This window comes from Hyperolius riggenbachi, chromosome 3 (assembly GCF_040937935.1).
Source record: "Hyperolius riggenbachi isolate aHypRig1 chromosome 3, aHypRig1.pri, whole genome shotgun sequence".
NCBI lineage: Eukaryota > Metazoa > Chordata > Amphibia > Anura > Hyperoliidae > Hyperolius > Hyperolius riggenbachi.
The window spans coordinates 341342553-341365540 of NC_090648.1; the positions used below are offsets into that span (position 1 = coordinate 341342553).

Below are 22988 nucleotides of genomic sequence, written 5' to 3' on the forward strand. Positions count from 1 at the left end.
AGTTAATTTTATTGAGCACAGGATATATTATGTACTAAATCACAATAAGGGTTCATTTCCATATAGCGTGCTTTCAGCCGTTCTTGCGAAAACGTAATCACAGGGACAGCAGACAATGCATAGACTGCAGAGTCGTTTTTTCCATACATGCACTGCGATTTACCACTGAACCACAGTGCATGGCTGACTGCATTTAACAGCGATTGCGCCCGTGATCCCATTCAGTATAATTAATGGGATCGCAAGCTCCGCCCCCATAAGTGACGCGCAACATAGAGCCACGCGGCTCTGCGTTACAATGGAAACGAGCCCTGAGGACCTGAGCCCACTGATGCCCACTGATACTGTCCTCTTCTTAGTTACACATCAATGTTGCAGATGCTGAAAAGCTGACAGAAGGGGACACAACTGCGTCTGTGGGCTCAGACTATAGTAGATTTTATAGTGTCTTTTAATGTTAGATATCATTAAACAGGTACCACAGTATCCTTAAAAACATCAGTGGCAGGAAAACTGCTCCCCCAGGAACAAAGCGCGGTTCGTATAATTCAGCTGCAACAAGATGTACTAAAAATCAGAGGCACATATGGAAAAAGACCTTAACCAGCTCACACTCATAAGAGGTATTATTATATATATTTTTAATTGATGAGTAATTATAATTTCATTTGTACTTTGTCTCCTGATTTCGAAAGCTGTCCCCTTTATGAGGCAAACAGCTAACAGAGCCCATTTTCTATTGTTCAATGCTGCATACTGCTCCCAGTGGAAGAAGGAGAAGGAGCAGGAATAATCGGCACTGCAACGTACATCTATTCTTCAAAAAGTGAAGCACAGTCCGAATGCATAAATACAAAACAGTAGTGCAGGAGGCTCCGTAGAAGCGCGATATAGCGCGAAACGGCCGTCAGGCGAGCAGTGCCTAGCACCCACCGTCACCATCACACCTCTGAGCACCTGTATGTCCATGTATGCTGCACTACTGTTTTGTATTTATGCATTCGGACTGTGCCTCACTTTTTGAAGAATAAATGTAAGTTGCAGTGCCGATAATTCCTTCTCCTTCTTCCATGTATGTACTTCCCTTGGATCAGAGCACGCAAGTTACAACACTGTGGGTGAGGTGTGTTTTACCTGCCTAATCCCCTTCCATGCTGACTACATACTGCTGCAGTGCCAACTGCCTTTCTACCTGCTTATACTGCTCCCAGTGATTTAGCTCCTAATAGCAATTAATAGATGTAAAGGCCAAAAACTATTTTCAAATTTACTAAAACAGCAAAGGATAATTTCTTCCCCCTGTTTTTCTTGAAAATCAGCAGATATGCCAAAATGATTTTCATCCAGGCTGCTGAACGTTTGACCGCTTCACTTACACATGCACTTAAGACTAATAAGAGATTTTGCTTGTCAGGAGCAGATTTGTAGGGAAGCCACACTGCAAAGACCTTTGGCTCACATATAATTACTGTGTGAATCAAGTATTATATAATTTTCCCAGACAGATCATTTACATAGAAATTAGGATGTTTTACATCCACTGCTGTCAGATCTACAACCAAGAAAATGTCATCCAGTGAGGCACCGAGAGGTTATTTCCCTGGGTGGGTATGTGCTGAGTAACTCACACCATATGGCAGGAAACAGGGCCGTTCCCATGGACGCACACACTGCTCTCTACAGCTGGGAGCTGTGTGTGTTTTGCATGCTCGCTCACTATAACATCAACAAGCAGGATCACATTTCATGTCTTGAAGAGTTTTTGCCTGCATTAATTATTACATTACATATCATTTTCAACTGACCTTGCTAAATATGCACAATATATTGGCTTTCTGATGGCCAGCCTACATTAAAGAGAAACTCCGACCAAAAATTGAACTTTATCCCAATCAGTAGCTGATACCCCCTTTTACATGAGAAATCTATTCCTTTTCACAAACAGACCATCAGGGGGCGCTTTATGACTGATATTGTGGTGAAACCCCTCCCACAAGTAACCCCTCCCACAAGAAAAGTTTGAACTTTTGTGGGAAATAGCTGTTTACAGCTGTTTCCAACTGCCAAAAACCATGCAGCAGCTACATCACCTGCCAATAGTAAAATGTTCTCTGGAGTTCCTCTTAAAGATACAATATAGGCTAAAAGGTTAAACTGAATTTCTTTCACTTTATTCTGCTAGAAAAATACATTTTGTCATTCTGATGTTCCCATTTTCTATAATAACATTGACCCGTTTAAGAAAAAGAAAAAAGAAATATTAAGATTTATAATTATCAAGATTTTCATGAGCATTATAGTGTACACTGTAAGTACTTTTAGAATATCTGCTTTCTTTTTAGTTTGTTTTCCTTAAAGGACTATCAAAGGTAACTAAAATTCTAAATGCCACATATATTTCCAGTAATTACTAGCAAATAGCAATACAAAGGCTTTTTTCCTCTTTTCATGTTTTATGTGAAGAAAATAGGACATTTACAGAGAACAGTTTTCACTGTGGCGATAAACAAAAGTGGGGACACTGAAAGCCCAATATAGTGTAGTAAGCAAAACAATAGGTTGGAATTGAAAAGTATATAGTGTATATACTCACAAAAGTGGGTTACCTCCTAGGTAACCACTGTGCAGGCAGGTGAGGTGATTAGACCTGTCCTCACCCAGGATTAAAAGTCGCTCTCTGTAGATCAGGAAAAAAGAGATGGAGATCGACCCCTCAACCAGGAGTGGATATTGGTAATATAAGAGTGAACAGAGGCGCCAGCAGGATAAAAGGTACCAAAAAGTTTAAAATTCCTCAGGAGGTGGTGGTGGACTCACCTCCTTGAAGTAGACAAGTTACTGTCAGCTTTTTAACAAGAACAGGTTTATTTATATACTCCAGACAACCATGCATGGATAAATATACGTTCAAATGTGTGTAAATAACATCAGCTGCAGCTCTGTGTGTTCCTTTATCTCTCTCTCTGCCTCGCAGACTAAATTAAACAGTTTACAACCAGGGAGATGTCGTTCTGAATGGGGAAAGCATCCAAGAACAGAAATGAAATAAGCCTCCTTCTCTTCAGATCCTTCTCTGTATCTAAAAATCCCTCAGCTGTTCTCATATGATCTGTGAAAAAGCAGTGTGTGTGTGGGCAGTACAGAAACAAACAGTAAATAATTCCTTTGTAAATAGTGACAGAGAAGTATAACCTAGCTACATGTTATGGCTCTAGCCTCTAGCTTTGACGCAGACACAAACTGTTACAAACAGCTGGTAAACAAGGCATTTTTTTTTTCGCACAGGCTGTGAAGAAAAGCTTTCTAGTGTTGCTGGCTAAAAGCTCTATAGGTTTGTGGGGTTTACAGAAGGACAGTTTCTTTGATAGTTGTTCTTTAAAGTGAACCCGAAATGAGAGTTATATGGAGGCTGCCATATTTATTTCCATTTAAAAAATACCAGTTGCCTGGCAGGCCTGTTTAATCCTCTGACATCAGTAAAGCCTGAGTTAAAACCCTAAAAGACCTTATATACTCGAGTATAAGCCTAACTTTTAAGCACAAACAAAATGTGCTGTATCATCCTTGGGACACATCTGGCTATGGGGAGGGGGGCTGACTTGTACTGGGGGGCACATCTGGTTACTGTGGAGGGGGCTGTACTGGGGAGGGGGATTATATGTGAGTCAATCACTTTTTCCTGGTTTCTGAGGGAAAAGTGGGTATATACTTGGGTTGGCTTATATGCGAGTATATACAGTAAGCAGGGGATGAGAGCAGGCAATGTTGCATATTTGATCGCAAGTATATCTGCATAGTACCACATTGGGTGGGAAGTGATCATTGCCAAGATGGTCTCTACTGGAGTAGGACCCTCTGAATGTGAGTGTTATTAGCTGCATTCCTGGATATTTTACTCAAATAAAGTGTCTTCTGAACTTTCCACTGAGAGACCCCCTTTATGTCTTTTTGGTGCACTGAGCTGCACATTTAGGTACATAAAGAGTGCATGTGGCATCTCTGGAGGTGGAATGAGCATATGGTAGCATTCTGATGTGGATCACATAGCACTACTGCTTGACTGGTACATGTTGCTAATCCAGTCAGACTTGTGTCAGAGCAGCTGATCTGCTAGTGCTTGCTGGTTCAGGGTCTGCAACTAAAATTATTATAGGCTGAGGATCAGGACAGCCAGGTGACTTGCATTGTTTAAAAGGAAATAAGTATGTCAGCATCCATATCACTCTTGCCCCGGGTTTACTTTAAATATTACTTTTAAAGTAATGGCGGACAAAACAATTCTTTCTAGCGTGGCTATAATGGAAAAGATCAGTAAATGAATATGCAAACGTATCCACAGAAAATCTGCAAAGTGCTTGTCAATCACCCAAGCTGCCCAACGTACCCAAGAACAAGTGCTCAATCTGATGCTGAATAAAGAACTTAAGGTCACCTAATAACAATGGTAATATGTAGTAGTATCTTGTAACCTTTCACTAATTCTCAGTAATGATTCACTCCAGCAGCTTCCTCCTTAAAGGGACTCCGAGCTCACAATAAAAAAGAAAGTTGAACTCACCTGGGGCTTTCTCCAGCCCAGTGCTGGTCGGGAGGTCCCACGACGGCGTCCTGGCTCCTCTCCAACACCCCGATCCGGAATGGCTGACAGGCTGCAGCCCGGGCGACACTCTCCCGAGTGTCGGGCTGCTCCTTCCGCGTATGACGCGGATGACGTCACACGCCGGCCGCCTCGCGTCATCACGGCGGCCGGCGTGAAAGTACTGCGCATGCGCGATTAAAGCGCGCATGCGCAGTACTTTCACGCCGGCCGCCGTGATGACGCGAGGCGGCCGGTGTGTGACGTCATCCGCGTCATACGCGGAAGGAGCAGCCCGACACTCGGGAGAGTGTCGCCCGGGCTGCGGCCTGTCAGCCATTCCGGATCGGGGTGTTGGAGAGGAGCCAGGACGCCGTCGTGGGACCTCCCGACCAGCACTGGGCTGGAGAAAGCCCCAGGTGAGTTCAACTTTCTTTTTTATTGTGAGCTCGGAGTCCCTTTAAAGGACCATTATTGCAAAAATGTGTACATTTTTAAATACATGTGAATTAATGTACAGCTATCCCAGAGTAAAATGCACTTTATATTTTTTTTTCAACTATGTGCCTGTCACTTACAGTAGGCAGTAGAAATATTTGATGGATCTGACATATATTGGACTAATCCATCTCCTCATGCAGGATACATTAGTATTCCATTATTTTCAAAAGCACTCCCTTGATGGCAGTAGCACACCACAACTGCCAGAATAACGTGCACAGAAAGAGGCTGGCTTTCCAACACCATTGCAAATTTAATTTGCAAGGAGTACTTTTGAAAATAAATAAAATACTGAAAATTCCCATAAGAAATGGACTAGTGCAAAATCTGTGAGATCTATTCGATTTTTGCTACTTACCTTTAGTGACAGCTACATAGGAAATATTTTAAATATTGCAATATTTATTTAGAGTTGTCCTTTAATTGTTCATTTCGACATTATATGGTCATCATGCTCACAATCATAAGATCACAAACACGCACTACACTCAAACACACACACACACACACACACACACACACACACACACACACACACACACACACACACACACACACACACACACACACACACACACACACACACTATACACACACACACACACACACTATACACACACACACACACACACACACTTCACAAACACACACACACTACACACACACACACACACACACACACACACACACACACACACACACACACACACACACACACTACACACACACACACACACTATACACACTATACATACATTACACACACATACACATTTCACACACAAACACTACACACACACACACACTACACACACACACACACACACACACACACACACACTACACACACACACACACTACACACACACATGCTACACACACACACACACGCTACACTCACACTACACACACACACACTACACACACACACACTACACACACACACACACAACCACACACACACACACACTACACTCACACTACACACACACGCACACTACACATACACACACACACACACAAACACTACACACACACACACACACTACACACACACACTACACACACACACACACACACCACACACACACACCACACACACACCACACACACACACACATACAAATACACACTCCCATTTACATTTCTTGATTGAAACTTTCAATTTTTAAAAAGTTCCATGCGAAGCAAATTTGTATTTTTGATCTTGTTTACATTCATGTTTGCAGGGTTATGGTGACCAGGAATACAAGAAGAGAAGAGCATACTTTGCAGAGCTGGCTTACAGATACAGAGAGTGAGATGTAAAAATGTTAATGTTTAGTATAATCTATGTATTACGGTAGTAGGCAGCATGCTTTATCTTCTGTGATCATATTTTAACTTACATTGTAAAACAGATGTTGACATTTTGAAAAAAATAATACAACTTGAAACACCTTACCTTATGGTTAGGCAAAATTATTTACACACACTATACAGTACAGTATATATATCAGTTAATGGGAATAAAGCTCATATACATGCTAGATGAAACTCAGCCAAGGTGGCCATGCAGGGCTGTCTAGGCTAAAAATCTAGTATGTGCACAGGTGTCCCATGAGGTCACTTAAAGATCCAGCATACAGGATCTTTAAGCAACACTGGCGTGGCTAGCGAACACACTTCCTTACACCACCCACCAGAAATCACAGCATTGTGCGCCACCTCAATTCCCCATAGCAATATTACACGTCACTCGGCTGTAACCAAGGGATGTGTCTAAATGAGCTTGTGCCCAGAAACCATTGCCCTATGGATTGAGTCTTAATCCCTATGGGGGACATTTATAGTGTTTGTGTATGCACCCTAACTACCTAATGACCGCGTCACGCCAATGGGCGTAAATGCGGCGGCAGCCCCAGGACCGCCTAACGCCAATTGGGGTCAAGTCCTGGAGCTGTGGTTTCCCAGGGAACAGCCACGCGCATGTGCGATCGCTCCCTGCTAGTTCACGGAGCGGAGCTCCATGATTAGCCTGCTAGCCGCCGATCACAGCTAACAGGCTGTTTGTAAACGAAAGGGGAAAGAAATCCCCTTTGTTTACATCCGTACAGCGCTGCGGTCTCTGGCAGCGCTGTACAAGATCGGTGATCCCCTGCCTCTGATTGGCTGGGGAGCGTCGTCCTCTCATAGGCTGATGCCTATGAGAGGTGGAGAACAGGACGGATCGCCGTCCTGTTCAATCCTTGAGGCGGAGGCTAGGGAGGAAGGAGAGGGAGGAGGACGGTGCCAATGAGAGCCTCTATGAGGCCAAAATAAAAAAATAAATAAATAAGTGCAGCAGCGATCGGACACCTCCGGCGGGATGTCCCCTTAGTGACAAAAATAGGAGGTGAGTCCAATCGCTGGGCTCCTTAGCTGGGCTGTGCAAGAGGCTGAAAAGCCTGCACAGCCCAGTGCAGCAAGAAAAGGGCTGGTCGTTAGAGGGGTTTAGCACTGTAGTCCTCAAGTGGTTAAATTCTGTGGCCCACGGGAACTGTTCTAGGCCAGATGTATACTTTTACTGCCCCTAGGCCAAGTGTGTTCATGTGCATGTGCAGCACCCTCATTCATGTGTAACATCCATGTACAGCAGCCCTTCTCTTTCATGTACAGCTCTCTTGCAGCATCAGCTTCCTTTTTTTCATGTGGTGCTCCCCATTTAGAGCTTTCTCTTTCATATTTAGCATCCTCAATTTCATGTCCAGGTGTGCCTTGAGCTTTAGCCACCCAAGGCCCGGGCCTTTGTGGCCTTTCTAGGCAACACCCTTGACCTTTTTATGGAGAGAGTCCCAGATATGCTTTTAAAGAGTTGTTACCAAGTAAGTGCAATGGATGCTTGCATTGCCGAATAAAGTTATTGTATTTCAAGTTCGGAGTGCTCTCTTTTTCTCTTCTTCTCTAAGTGTCCTTCAGGTACACTTTAATACATAAAGTGCCAAAGTCTGGGTGCTACATATAGCCCATCCAGTACTTTGGTAATGGGTTACATGAAGCCTGAAGGCCAATGAGAGATCTTGTAGTGCAATGAAATCCTGGTAGATCTCTCAGTGTGATCCTAATGGCTGCAGATGGACTGTGCACACATTCAGGCAGACAGAGCTCATTAGGGGAGTGAAGGTGGTTGTTAAAGCGGAATATAACCCTGCATTTCAACTTTGCTCTAAAACATTATTTACAGTATATTATATGCAACCAGCATTTTTTTTTACTAGACCAGCATTGGAAGGGTTACACAGAGCTTTAAAGTTCCTGGAGATTTCTGCAGACGCATCCGAAGCTGACATAGATACATTTTGTTTACATAAATGTATCTAAGTGTTGAATGTGACTCACTCTCTCTGACTGAGAAGGAGCTGGAGGACAGCCAAAGAGTGTGTAACATTTCTCAATAGATACATTTAACTAAATAGAATGTAACAATCTGAACTTCTGCATATCTCTCCACGGAACTATAAACCTCTGTGTTTAACCTTTCCAATGCTGGTCTAGTAAAAAAAAATGTTTTTTGCATATAATATGCAGTAAATAATGTTTTAGAGCAAAGTTGAAATGCAGGGTTATATTCTGCTTTAATGCCTGTGCCCTTTGAGAAAAAAATCTATATCATGTCATTCCGATTCAAGTGGTTCTCCGTAACCTTACTGGACATCTTGTGCCATTTATTTTATACTTTGTAGATACAAATTTATATTGCTAAATTTCAAGCTGAATACAACATTAAGAGTAGACTTAGATTTTCTTAAATGATTTTCAGTCAAAATAAATTGTCCTTTATTTTGCATCAGTGGCGATTCTTTGCCGAGGATTGAATACACAGCAGAAGAAACTGCTACTTGGTAAGTCAATATCATAAATAAACCCATAAATAAAATGTAATTTGCATACAACTGTAATGCTGGGTACACACCATACTTTTTTCCGCTGGATTTTCCACCTGATCACTTTTTCCCCTCGATTCTGCAGTCGATTTTGCACTTGATTGGCTTATCTTCTACTCGTTTTTCTTATCTTTTTTCATTCACTTCTATGAGAAAACGAGCGCAGAATCAATCGGAAGGAATATCGGACATGTCGGGAATTACAGCACAACTGTGATAAAGCTACCTTGATTCATTTAAATACAAACAATTATCAACCCTCTATACTCAAAACACTCCCAGCAAGCTGGAACTTTATTAGCAGTAAAAACACCTAGGTTGAAAAATTGTACTTGATTAAAAAAAATTGAGGCTATTACCTTTCAAAATGAATTGCATGCAACAACATTGTGTACTGGACCATTACACCAGCATTGTGGTTCGGTTGAAATCGTCCCTGCTCTACCTATTCCAGTAAGCAAACAAGTAAACATTTCTGAGGCACTATCAGGTTCTACCATTATAAGGAACACATGCCTGCACATAAATCAGTTTCTTATCTCCAGGGAGAGACTGTACTACTCCCACCATTACAGTAATACACGTGCTGTGCTGGCATAGGGGCAAGAGAGCTACAGCCTACAGCCAGACTGCAATCATTTTATTTACATTCTGAAATGTATCATTGATGCTTGCATCTTTTCTGCTGGCAAGGTCAATCACTGAGAATTTTTCCCCTTTGTGTAGAGTGCAGGAATGTCCGTTGATCACCCAGGGTGCTCTGGGGCAGAAGGCTACATGACATCATAGACTAAGCTAAACATCATTGGGAGAGGCTACATACTAGCATACAGTAATATATATACTGTATGCAAAAATGTGTATTCTGAACAATGTTTTTATGTTCTGTTGTGAGTCATTACAGCCTGTCCTCTTTAATTCTGATATCATCGCTAGTGCTTCACCAGACTACATAATTGTGATATTTCGGGGGTAGTGGCTTATTTCTAATATCAATTTTATTGGTTCCTGGCCCTGTGATTTGTAAACCAATCACAGTGATTAGAGCCTGAATTCTGAGAAAAAAGACTCTGGTCATAAAGGACCTCTGTCGCGAAAATCTTAAAATTTAAAATACATGTAAACCTATACAAATAAGAAATACATTTCTTCCGGGGTTAAATGAGCCATAAATTACTTTTCTCCTATGTTGCTGTCACTTACAGTGATTAGTAGAAATCTGACATTACCAACAGATTTTGGACTAGCCCATCTTCTCCTAGGGGGTTCTTAGGGTTTCCTTTATTTTAAAAAGCACTTAGTGAATGGCAGTTACTCCGTCCAACTGCAAAAAAAATTTACGGTGAGCAGAGAGGCTGTCCAGCATCATTGTTTAAATATTTTTCAGGGGATGTCTTTATAAAGAATAAAGGCCATGCTGAGATTCCCCTATGGAGAGATGGACAAGCCCAAAATCTGTCGGTAATGTCAGAATTCTACTACTTACTGTAAGTGACAGCAACATAGGAGAAACAAGTATTTAACCACTTGCCGACTGCACGCTTATACCGTGCGTCGGCAAAGTGGCAGCTGCAGGACCAGCGACGCAGTACTGCGTCGCCAGCTGCAGGCTGATTAATTAGGAAGCAGCCGCTCGCGCAAGCGGCTGCTTCCTGTCAAATCACGGCGGGGGGCTCCGTGAATAGCCTGCGGGCCGCCGATGGCGGCTCGCAGGCTAAATGTAAACACAAGCAGAAATAATCCGCTTTGTTTACATTGTACGGCGCTGCTGCGCAGCAGCGCCGTAAGGCAGAACGGCGATCCCCGGCCAATCAGCGGCCGGGGATCGCCGCCATGTGACAGGGGACGTCCCGTCACTGGCTGCACAGGACGGATAGCGTCCTGTGCAGCCTAGATCGCCGGGGGGGCCAGGTAGGAGAGGGAGGGGGAGGATTTCGCCGCGGAGGGGGGCTTTGAGGTGCCCCCCCCCCGCAACACCCAGGCAGGCAGGAGAGATCAGACCCCCCTGCACATCATCCCCATAGGGGGGAAAAAAGGGGGGCAATCTGATCTCTCTGCCTGCAACCTGATCTGTGCTGGGGGCTGCACAGCCCACCCAGCACAGATCACTCAAAACAGCGCTGGTCCTTAAGGGGGGGTAAAGGGTGGGTCATCAAGTGGTTAATCTCTCATCTTTCCTTTTCTTCATGGAATCCTGGTCTTCTGAGGGATCATTTCTAAACAGCATATTGAGATCACTCTGCTCTCAGCTAAAGTTTACAGTGAAGGAATTTGTTTCATCGTGTACTGCACAGACTAACGGTCCACTTAACGAAACTGAAGGACTGGATTGGCTAACAATAAACATATTTGAACAGGTTCTCTGGTTAACATAGGATCCGTTAACATGTTCATAGATCCGTTGGCTTCTGATCCGATAAACATACCATTTTCCCTGCCAGCATGAACCAACCTAAACAGTTGATTTTTTTCTTCTATTATCAAGTCTGCCCTTTGGTGATGATAATTTAGGCCTGGTTCACATTAGCGTTCGCTGTCCGGGTTCGCCTGATCGGTTTCGGACCGTATACTGTACAAACGGAACGTACGTTACGCATAGCAATGCAAAGTCTATGCCGACGTTCACATGCGTCCGTTCCATACAGAACGGAGCCGGATCGGATCCGGACACTTTTCCAACATGCGCTATTTTTCGGGTCCGGATTATTAACTCTGCTGGATAAGCCCACTAGAGCTGCTTCTCAGTGCCCGGCTGTTTGGCACGCTTGGTAGAAGAAAGTGAAAAAGGGGGGTGGGAGAGGCGCTCTAAAGTGTGTTATCCTTTTATTGACAAATTCGCAGTTAAAAAATGCACTTACAAGAGGTAAGATGTTTTCAAGCATGTAGAGGGACAAGCCCTGTGTGGTCCGGGGGAGGCAGCCTAACCACCGCTGTGGCCTGCAGCGGTGTGCTCCGTGAGTTGGTAGACGGACACAGGCTCTCTCTCTTCCCGCGGCTCTTCCATGTGCCAGTGACGTCACGACACGTTTCGGCTTATTCACCCCTCCGTCAGGTGATCATCACTGGCGTGCACACGTCATATTAAATGTAGAGTGGTAGTCATGGCAATGCGCACTGTGGAGCGCCTGTGCAATGGCTAGACCCAGTTGCGCCCTGAGGAAATTGGCCCCTACTTTTGAGAGATCCTGTTCTCTACCCCAAACTACCAGCCAAAAGACCATCTTCAGAAAAGCTGTTTCTTTCAAAACAGAATAGCAAAAAGCAACATAGCTATAACAAACAGTCAACCGACAAAAGGGAAACTGGCCAAGGGAGGTAATCGTAGCTGTGGTAAAGCCAGGTGCAAATGTTGCAAAAACATCAGGCTGACACAGTGCAGTGCAATAACGTTAATGTACAAATCAAGCAACCAATGGATTGTTCTTCGCCTTATGTAATACTGTATACTTATTATCATGCGGATGCCGCAAATTCTATGTGGGCAAAACCGCCTGGCCACTTAGAGAACGTTTTGGGGAGCATCGAGATGGGATCGAAGAAGGTAAACAATCACATAGTGTTCCACGTCACTTCTTGGGAGAACACAATCAGAGCACCGAAACTCTGTCAGTCACCGGCCTAAAATGCATTTCCTCAGATATACCTGCAGGTCTAAGGTTCCAAAAACGATGCGAAAAAGAAGCGCATTGGATTTTCAAATTAAATACATTGACCCCGGGAGGCCTCAATAAAGAAGTGGAAGTTGCCAGATTCCTATACTCCATCAGTGGTTTCCTCCACTGACAGCTCCCCGCCTTCCCCCCTCCCCCTCCCCACACCAAGCACATTGTCACCTCTTCCACCACATCCCCCCCCCGCCTCCCCCCATAACCCCCACCCCAATTTTCAGATTTACCTGGATTCGCTCACAAGCTTCCACTTCCAGTTCCACATGCACCCCACATTGGACATCAGCCATAATCGCCTCTTGCAAAGGTTGCAACTACATGTTTGCATTAAATCGCATCCAATTAGTTGACAATGGCCTTCACTAACAGGAATCTTTTAGGTATCTGATGAACTTCCCATGAACTTGCTATGAAGATCTTATGGTTCTTTATGTACTTTTTATGCAATACTTTTTATGCAATATTCATGTAAATTTTTAGGCAATCTTTTCATATAATTTTTTATGCAATTTCTTATGTAACTTTTTATGCAAACTAATGATGCAATTTCATGCATTTCTTCAGTGGCGTAGCTAAGGAGCTGTGGGCACTGATGCAAGTTTTACAATGGGGCCCCCCAAGCACTCTATACATAACAATTGATACAGTGCACTAAAACCTGCCAATGGCAACTACAGTGTCAGAGGTGCAAGAAAGGGAGGAGAAACAGTTTGTTAATGATTACCACTATTTAAAGTATCGATAGAAGTGATTAGGAGCTCAGGACCAATAGAGAGATAATACTGTAGTTGAGGGAGGGCCCTTCAGGGCTCCTCTGGCCCAAGGGCCCCGATGCGGTCGCTACCTCTGCACCCCCTATTGCTACGCCCCTGCATTTCTTATGAACTTCTTTTCTTTTATGCTTGTGCCATATATATATTTTTATATATATTCCTCCAGCGCTATTTGCTGTACATACATGCAGGGCTCCACAAGTATTTCTCCCACGCCCGCCATTTCTCCATGCATTTTCCATTATTCATCACCATCCAGTACATATTACCATATACCATTACTTCTCCCCATTCATGATTCTGTGTGCGCGGCGTTCCGCTGTGCATGCACGAGGGCTCAATATTTGATGTTTCAACGCCCATCACATCCTCATGCATCACTATATACTACCACCATATATCGTCCATTTATAGTCATTGATTTCCATCCATTTCCAATATTCATTCATTTCTAATAGTGATTTTAGAGGTTGGTCATCATGACTACGATGACTATTATTCTATGCTAAATCTTTCTCTATGTGTTATTATTATTATTTTTATTATCAATGTTTGTTTTTTGTTTTTTATGATGATGTTTTTTATGATGTTTCCTATGATGGTTTTAAATATGAGCTGTGCTCTGTATACAAGGGACCAAAAGCCTTAATGGATCCCAAGAGACAGCCTTGGATATTTACCCCTGCCTGGCTCCAGCGTTGACATGACGATCAGACGCACTCTGAGAGCCAGGCCCGTCCTAATGCAGTTTCAATTGGTGGCCACTGCCACCTGACCGCTGCATCAACACGCCCCACACCACCGTACGCGGCTGCCAGGGCGCATTCGGGTCTAGCCATTGCACAGGCGCACCACAGTGCGCGTTGCTATGACTACCACTCTACATTTAATCGCCGTACGCACACCAGTGACGATCACCTGACGAAGGCGTGGATACACCGAAATGCGTCGTGAAGTCACTGGCACACGGAAGTGCCGAGGGAAGAGAGAGACCCGGTGTAATGTCAGAATGGACAGCCCGGAAGCAGCCTTCCTCACCGAGTATCGCGCATGCTCAGTGGGAAGTTAGACATTATTTACCTGAAATAGCTACGCTTCCGCACCTCCTATACTCCCGAAATTTTCAGGGGAGGGAGGGGACCCCCAGATATAGCTCTGTGTCGAATTGCAGCCCCCGAGCCCTGCTAGTTCCTGAGATAGGTTTGCTGCAATCAGTCTCGGGAACCAGCGGGGCTCGGGGGCTGCAATTCGGCACCGAGCTCGATCTGGGGGTCCCCTCCCTCCCCAGAAAATTTCGGGAGTGTACGTAGTGCGGAAGCGGAGATATGTATGACGTTTTACGTTTTGCACAATTTAATGGGTTGCAGGCTCCTACTGCGCATGCCGGGCTGCCCAATCTGCGGGGCTGCCAATTTTGACACTACACCAGCGTCCGTCTACCAACTCACGGAGCACACCGCTGCAGGCCACAGAGGGGGTTAGGCTGCCTCCCATGGACCACGCAGGGTTTGTCCCTCTACAAGCTTGAAAACCTCTTACCTCTTGCATTTTTATCTGCGAATTTGTCAATAAAAGGATAACACACTATAGAGCGCCTCTCCCACCCCCCTTAATTGAAATCTACACCCTGTTTGGGTCCTGTTATCCCTGCTGCCCTCCCGTCGCTGCAGATAATGTGATTGCTCACAGTGATCAATGAAATCGGCTCCTGACCTGTTCATGGAGCTCTGCTATCATAGTTGGCTTCAGCGTTGGGTGAGCATCTGTTTTTGGTACCAGCAGTCTCTGGTCCTTTGGGCTCATTTCCATGCAGCACAGAGCTCCTTGGTTCTGTGCTGTGCGTCATTCCCGGCGGGGCTTGCGATCCTACTCATTATACTGAATGGGATTGCGGGCTGAAGTGCCCCAAAATGCAGCAAACCATGCGTGGTGATTTAGCGGTGAATCGCCGAGCATGAATGGAAACGGTAGACAGTGCAGTCTATGTACTGTCTGCTGTCCCCGCGATCGCGTTTCCATAAGGGCGCATGAAAGCACGCTATATGGAAATGAGCCCTTAAGGGGCCAGAGACTGCTGGAACTGAAGTGGTTAAAGATTCTTAAAACAGTGGCCATGTGATTACAGAGAAAGAAACAAAACCTGGTGTGAGAGCTATGTGTATGTGTATGAATGATGGCAGTAGCATGATACTTTATTAAATGTAATCCTCACTGCGATCTGTTTTGTCACAGGCAAGGATCACAACTTGTATGCTATTGCCTCTTTCATATTAAACATGTTACGAAAAATTCAGGCTTGATGTGCATTAGTCTCTTATGTTCTCCAGCTTGTCCACATCTTGCTAGACCTGCAGCTGCTCCATTAGCATGCTCCAATCCAGAACTGCGTCACTACATGCCGATGCTTGTCCATGAATTGGCTGAAGAGCGATCTGTTTCACGTGTTTAAATGATTAGCTTGTTAACTGTAAACGTGGTGTTGTAAATATTTCATTCACGACGACTATAATTTTTTCTAGGAAACAAGTCTACAAATCCCTCAGCACCCTCTATCCAAATTATGCTTGCAAGCAATACTTAGATGGTTTTCACCAGCTGGAAAAATATTGTGGGTTCTCTGAAACTTCTATACCTCAACTTCAGGATGTGTCCAATTTTCTTAAAGGTAATGCATTAAGCAGAAAGGAAATAAGTGCAATCATTACTTCTTTAAATGCATACAGAGCGAGCAGATAACGTACAGTATGTGCCACAGGTACAATGCACTGTGTAAAGCATGGATTAAAGGTGGCAAAAAGTCAGAATTGGCTGTTTACAAACATATACATCTTTGTGAAATGAAAAGCCCGGTACTGATAAATTGGATACTGGAAAGATGTAGATGCCAAGATTCGGTGCCCCTCCCCCCACTGTATAAGAAGTGCTTATGGCCCGCCTCTCTCTATATCCTCCAAATGAATATGCAGAGCGGCCACAGTGAAGCACAACTAGCTAGTCCACTGGCCATGGTCTATTGGTTCTCTCCTCTTCTGCACCGAGACCTGTCACCATGCAGAAGTGTCGACCTGTAGGCTCCCGATGCATGTCACGGGACATCAGGTGCCTACAAAGAGACACTGCTGCACAGTGATTGGCTGCAGTGCAGAAGAGGACTCCGCACTGGACTAGATAATTGACTAGCACTGTGGCTGCTTTGCATATTCAGATAATTGTTGGCACTAGATTTTGCTACCTGAAACATATGAAGATACTGAAAGTAGTGTGTAATGGCATGCTGTACAAAATAGGCTTTTTAAATCTCTTAAAGTGAATTCAAATTAAATGACATAAAATATAAAAGAACTGAATTATTTAAAAAAATTATGCTATTGGTTATATCAACTAGTCAGATGTTTCCATGGCTAAGGCCACATACAGACATCAGACCATAGTCTTTGGAAAATGAAAGATCACAGACCAATCTTACCACCCTTCCTGTAGTATAAGAGCCATACTCTACACAGTCTTTTCTATGGAGCTGAACTCCACCTCAGAAAAAAATCATTGCAAGATGCTGCACACACAGATTCTGTACAGACACAAAAGATCAGTATCTGCAAAAGATCTGTTCCTGCCAAAAATCCATTCCTGCAAATTGCAATGATAGTCTATGAGATCTGCAGATCATCATACACACATGATTTAACTGACATTCATCTGCAGATCTGCAGATCTGAAAATCCATCCTGGTGGATCTGATCTGCAGATGAATGTCAGTTAAATCATGTGTGTATGATGATCTGCAGATCTCATAGACTATCATTGCAATTTGCAGGAATGGATTTTTGGCAGGAACAGATCTTTTGCAGATACTGATCTTTTGTGTCTGTACAGCATCTGTGTGTGCAGCATCTTGCAATGATTTTTTTCTGATGTGGAGTTCAGCTCCATAGAAAAGACTGTGTAGAGTATGGCTCTTATACTACAGGAAGGGTGGTAAGATTGGTCTGTGATCTTTCATTTTCCAAAGACTATGGTCTGATGTCTGTATGTGGCCTAACTCATCACAGGCCTTTGTCATCAATGGAGTGGATTCAATGATTGCTCTTTACATGTTTTTATTTCCCTTTTTTTTTTTTAAATGTGTTTTTGGTAATACACTACAATATTTTATACAGACCTCAGAATATTCTCTCTTAAACCTTAGACTACTGACATGTTATTCTAAATTTTGAAACAACCAACGCTTTTACCATAAAAGTTGCTAGTGGAAGATGTCAGTACTGTGTAAATAAAAAAATAAATAATAATAATACTACTAATAATGTATTGTTTGTCCTCTCTTCACACTTGGAAGCTATTGCCCACTGCAAGGATTAACATTGTGCACTATGTCTATAACACACCTATGTGCAGGTTACAAGCGTAAAGAAGTACTCACACACAGCCTCATTCACCCACAGATACAATCTAAAACACCAACCCAATTCACTCCATATACGTTAGTTTATTGTAGTTCTCTAGCAGAAGAGGCGTTAAAGCGGGCCCGAACTCTTAGACAGCACACAATGAAAAATCTTTATTCTACATATTGATGCTGAAGAAATCCCCTGCTATGTGTTCTGTGTTTGTTTAGCTGTCCAATTAGTTCTTACCAGGAGCTGTGAATAGACTGCAGAAGCACTGCTGTGTCTGCTTTGCCCATACAGTTAACCGTTAACTCCTTCAGTGCTCTCTACAAGGTGAAACTATGTTGTAGACTTTTTGTAGGATTTCCATAAATTATAATGAGGATTTTTTTTTTGTCTACAAAGGTTATCATGTTGTGGCTAATCTTTTAGAGCAGGCTTTGCTGATCACCAGTGAAGCGCTGTTGCTAATGTATCCCTATGGGATCATTCTCAGTGCTGTTTGCAGCGATTTAGGGGCGATTGCGATGGGATTGTCGTTCTATTAAATGGGAATTACAACGCAAATTGTGTGAATTGGGGATGCAAAATTGCGATAATGGTTGCAAGCCTGTATGTAATTTGCATTTGGAGAGTGAACTAGTCCTCACCTTGATCACAAGCGTGGTGCTTAGACAGTAGTAGACTTTAGGTGCAGCAAGCAATCAGAAAGCACATTCAGATTAGGCTGACTATAACAATAAATAGCCCAGAGTGAGCCTGAAGGAATTGGCTGCTTGCCAAGTGCTGCCACATACAAAGCAGACTCAGGGCTGGTGCACACCAAGAGTGGTTCTGAGCGTTTTTAAAAATGCTGCGGTTTGAAAAATGCTTGGCTAATGTATTTCAATGAGGTGGTGCACACCAGAGCGATTCGTTTTTTTCTCCAAACGCAAACTCGGGTCCTGCAGCATTTTTGCAGATTTCTGAGGCGATTCTGTCTTAATGTTAAGTAAAGGAAAGTGGAAAATCGCTCTGAAAAGTGCTAGAACAGAGCGATTTTCCAAGGATTTTTGTTACAGAAGCTGTTCAGTTACAGCTCTACTGTAAAAAAAAAAAAAAATATGCTACACCAAAACGCTCCAAAAACGCTAGGCATGTGTTGAAAATCGCTCTGCACATGCTTAGAATCACTCTGAAAAAACACTTTAGAAAAACACTAGCGTTTGCGGATACGCTAGCGGTTTTTGGTGTGCACTGGCCCTAACCTGGGGGAATAATTAGTTTAATGAGAAACAGGATGAACTTCCTGCAATACCTAGAGCTGTCACTGGGTGGCAGCAACACTCCTGGTATTTCTCCTTTTAACAATAGGATGAAGAGCATATTGGGCACATGGAGGACAAGCTGGCACCCACAGGAAGCCAGCTGAGTTCCGAATCCTAACAATGCAGTTCCCTGACCTTGCTCTAAAATGAGGTTAGAAGTAAGAGTTTTGTCGGGCAAAGGGAGAGAGGGCAATCATGCTGTGAATTTTTAATCTGAATCAAAACTTCTGGTCATAACAAAAAGTCATGTCACTATAATAATATGCCTTAAAAGTTACACGGTAGTACATAATTATTGAAATCCATATGCCCCAAACCCTACAGAATTGAGATTAACATGCAAACACAGAAATGAGCAGAGCTTCAGCTAATGCAGTACAGAGTAAGCAACAAATAAGACTGAAATGATTTGTGTATTTTTCATAGCTTTAATATGGCTTTTGTGATTTCTTTTTGCTGTATTGTGTTACATAGAAAAAACAGGGTTTAAACTAAGACCAGCAGCTGGTTTGCTTTCTGCTCGGGATTTTCTGGCTTGTCTATCTTTCCGAGTATTTCCATCAACGCAGTACCTGAGACACTCCTCTGCCTTCATGCACTCGCCAGAGCCGTGAGTACTCTGATCAAGCTACTGTGTGTGACCCCTGCTGTCAGAGTTCTCTGTAGAAATCATTCTGCTGTGAGAAGAGTGTTCATCAGAGTACCTTTTCATAGATTTAACACAGCTGGCCTTAGGTTTCTCAACACTTTTGGTTTCCCCAGTTGTAGAGCTCCCCCATAAGGTGTTATACTCCCTTATAGTGCCCCAGTTAGTGTGATTTTCCTTCTTGTGTCCTCAGCCAGTGTTATGCTCCTTTGTAGTGTCCCCAGTCATGTAATTCTCCCCAAAGTGTTCCCAGTCAGTATGTTCCCTTTCCTTATGCACAGTTGGCTTTAGAACTGGTATATCTTACCTACATGTCCCTGCCAGTGCTCTCTTCCTCCTCCTTGAGTGACTCACATCTGCTCTGCTCCCTACCCCTCCCCTCTGCATCATAGTTGTATGGAGAGGCAGAGAGCAGAGTAGACACAACTTGAGGAAGAGAAAGTTGAATCTGCAGGTACACGCTCCACTGCCAGCTCTGCCCCAGCTTATCTACCGCTCAAGTCCCAAGCCTTTGTAGCTTTCCCACAAATTCTGATCAGTATGCAGGTGGAAGGGAGGCTGACACAGTCTTGCCAGTGCCCAAAATATTGTGATGGCCTGAGAAACAACTCAGGTTGCTCAGAGGAAAGGCTGTCCCTGCTGGTCAAAACCTCTGAAGGTTTCCTCTGTCTCTCCCATGAACTTGAACTTTACATACTTTCTGTCCAATGGCAGGTGGCCACCAAGGCAAGAAGTAGGAGAATAAACTTTCTAAGGCCTCTTACATACTACATGCTCTTCAGATTTTTTTATACGATTCGATTTTTGACTCCAATTTAAAAAAGTACCGCATGCTGCTACGTTTTTAATCATCAAAAATCGGATCATATTAAAAAAAATCTGAATTCTATGTAGTGTGCAAGAGGCCTGATACAGAATACTTGGCCTCATGTCTGAAGTATAGAATACAGTGGGCTTCACTGATCAGTCGTGTACAAGGCAGTGGTGACTCATGATTAAATAAAAAATCCTGATTGCAGACATACAGTAAGTAAGAAAAAAGGTCTGTTGTGCTCCTGCACAGCACCTGCAAAGGTGATTTCCAGACACTACTATGGAGCTTTATGCTGCTTTCAAAAATGTACAAATATGAAGGCGTTATTCATTTTTTCCTAATAAAAAATGTCAGGCTAAATATTTTAAAAACATCCTTTCAAGGTCAGTCTATATTATATTAGTATCATTTTTTATTATGTAAAAAGAAAAATCACAACCCACAACCTAGTCCATGGGGTTTTTAAGATCAGTTTTTATTAAATAGGAGTCCGAGGTTAACATTTGCAATGGGTAACAGTTAATGCAATACTGTATATTAACATGCAGGTCACACAATTCCATGGCGCAACAGTCTCTTCCCTTTATTATATTACCTTTATTATAAATAACATAATGGTACATCACATATTTACTCTGGCATCCTTCTTTCAATTAGCAAAACCGTATGGCTGATATGCATTTCACTTTTTCTCCTTAATTTTCTCTGGATGATTATTGTTTATTTTCTCTTTTAAAATAACTTTTCAGCATTCTGCAGTTAAAAAAGTAACAAGTAGGTGAAAAAGCACTAGCAAAACTATTCTTAGTATTTTCTTGCTTGCTAGTAGCTTAAAGGGCATTTTTAACCCTCCTGGCGGTTCAATTATTCTGCCAAATAGGCAGAAATCCATTTTTTTTTGTTTCATGTAAAGCTACCAGAGTGGTAGCTACATGAAACACCACTAGAGGGCGCATGTGTCCCTCTAGTGCAGGCATGGGCAAACTTGGCCCTCCAGCTGTTAAGGAACTACAAGTCCCACAATGCATTGCAGGAGTCTGACAGCCACAAGTCATGACTCATAAAGGCAAATGCATTGTGGGACTTGTAGTTCCGTAACAGCTGGAGGGCCGAGTTTGCCCATGCCTGCTCTAGTGCGATCGTCGACGGCATCAACAGCAAACAGGGGAACGCATATATAACGCGTTCCCCTGTTTGGCTTCTCCTGTTGCCATGGCGACGATCGGAATGACGTCATGGACGTCAGCCGACATCCTGACGTCAGACACCTCCGATCCAGCCCATAGCGCTGCCTGGAAATCATTGGTCCGGGCAGCGCAGGGCTCTGGCGGGGGCCCTCTTCTGCCACTGCGTGCGGGCGATCGCCGCAGAGCGGCTGCGATCAAGCTGTACGCACGGCTAGCAAAGTGCTAGCTGCGCGTACAGCACTTTAAATGGGGCAAATCGCCCCACCAGTGGCTGAGATATCCTCCTGCGCGGCATAGCCCGAGCTCAGCTCGGGCTTACCGCCAGGAAGGTTAAGTCACCAGCAAAATGAGTCCATCCGGGGGATTTTCTAAATTTATCTGGACTTATTTTTGTTTATGTGGCCGATTTTTATAAAGAGTGTTATTTATATGACCATATTAATCCAGGTTCTGACGTTGAAACAGGTTGAGACCTCCATGCCAAAATTATGAGTTTATTGGCTCTAAAAAGGATTTCCTTTACTATATCTGCCTGGAAATTGGTAACATCTTCTTTGTCTATAAATCTAAATAAGCAGAGTCTTGGTAAGGCTATACATGTTTATAATAAATCATATTACGAGTATTGTTTCTATGTATATAAATCTTATAATATATGATACTATTGAATGGATCTTTCAATATGTTATCCCCTTATTTAAGCCTAAAATGACTTTCCCTATGTTTTTCCTAAAGTGACTGCTGCCATGAATTGCTGGGCCATATTCCCATGCTTGCTGACAGAGAGTTTGCACAGTTCTCACAGGTAACTATTAAAGAGGCACTGTAAAGGCATATAGTAGAATGTAGTAAAATATTCAGGATACCCACTTTTGTGTTAATTATCCTGTTTCAGCATCGAAAATAATTCCTATATCTTTAGATTGCTGTATATTGATATATAGCCCCACCCTCTCAGTGATGTTTAGCCTAGGCTGTTTATTAGGCAGAATTCTCCTCCCAGAAGAGAAGTCTCTGGGAGATGACAGCCCATATTGAATTCACATTTTCTCCTGAGCTTTCTCCTAGGTGATATTTTCACACCTCTTCTTGTTCCATATGCAATTCACTATTTCTCCTGAGTTTTCTCTTAGGGGATCATTTTTCATCTTTGATTTAAAATAACTTTCCAGTACTTTTCAACTAAAAATGTACCTAAAAGTAAGTAAAAAAGTACTACCAAAATT

The 22988-nt window shown here is 43.1% G+C and overlaps 1 protein-coding gene across 3 annotated transcripts in view; it reads left to right on the plus strand.

Annotated features, from left to right (window-relative positions):
• LOC137561501 (tyrosine 3-monooxygenase-like) overlaps positions 1 to 22988 on the plus strand; it is a 57653-nt gene that overhangs the window by 8187 nt on the left and 26478 nt on the right. For all 3 annotated transcript variants that reach the window (XM_068272801.1, XM_068272802.1, XM_068272803.1), the window contains exons 4-8: positions 6307 to 6374; positions 8887 to 8937; positions 15940 to 16085; positions 19590 to 19725; positions 22498 to 22567. In XM_068272801.1, the coding sequence (XP_068128902.1) occupies positions 6307 to 6374; positions 8887 to 8937; positions 15940 to 16085; positions 19590 to 19725; positions 22498 to 22567 (471 nt within the window). The remainder of the gene's footprint in view (positions 1 to 6306; positions 6375 to 8886; positions 8938 to 15939; positions 16086 to 19589; positions 19726 to 22497; positions 22568 to 22988) is intronic.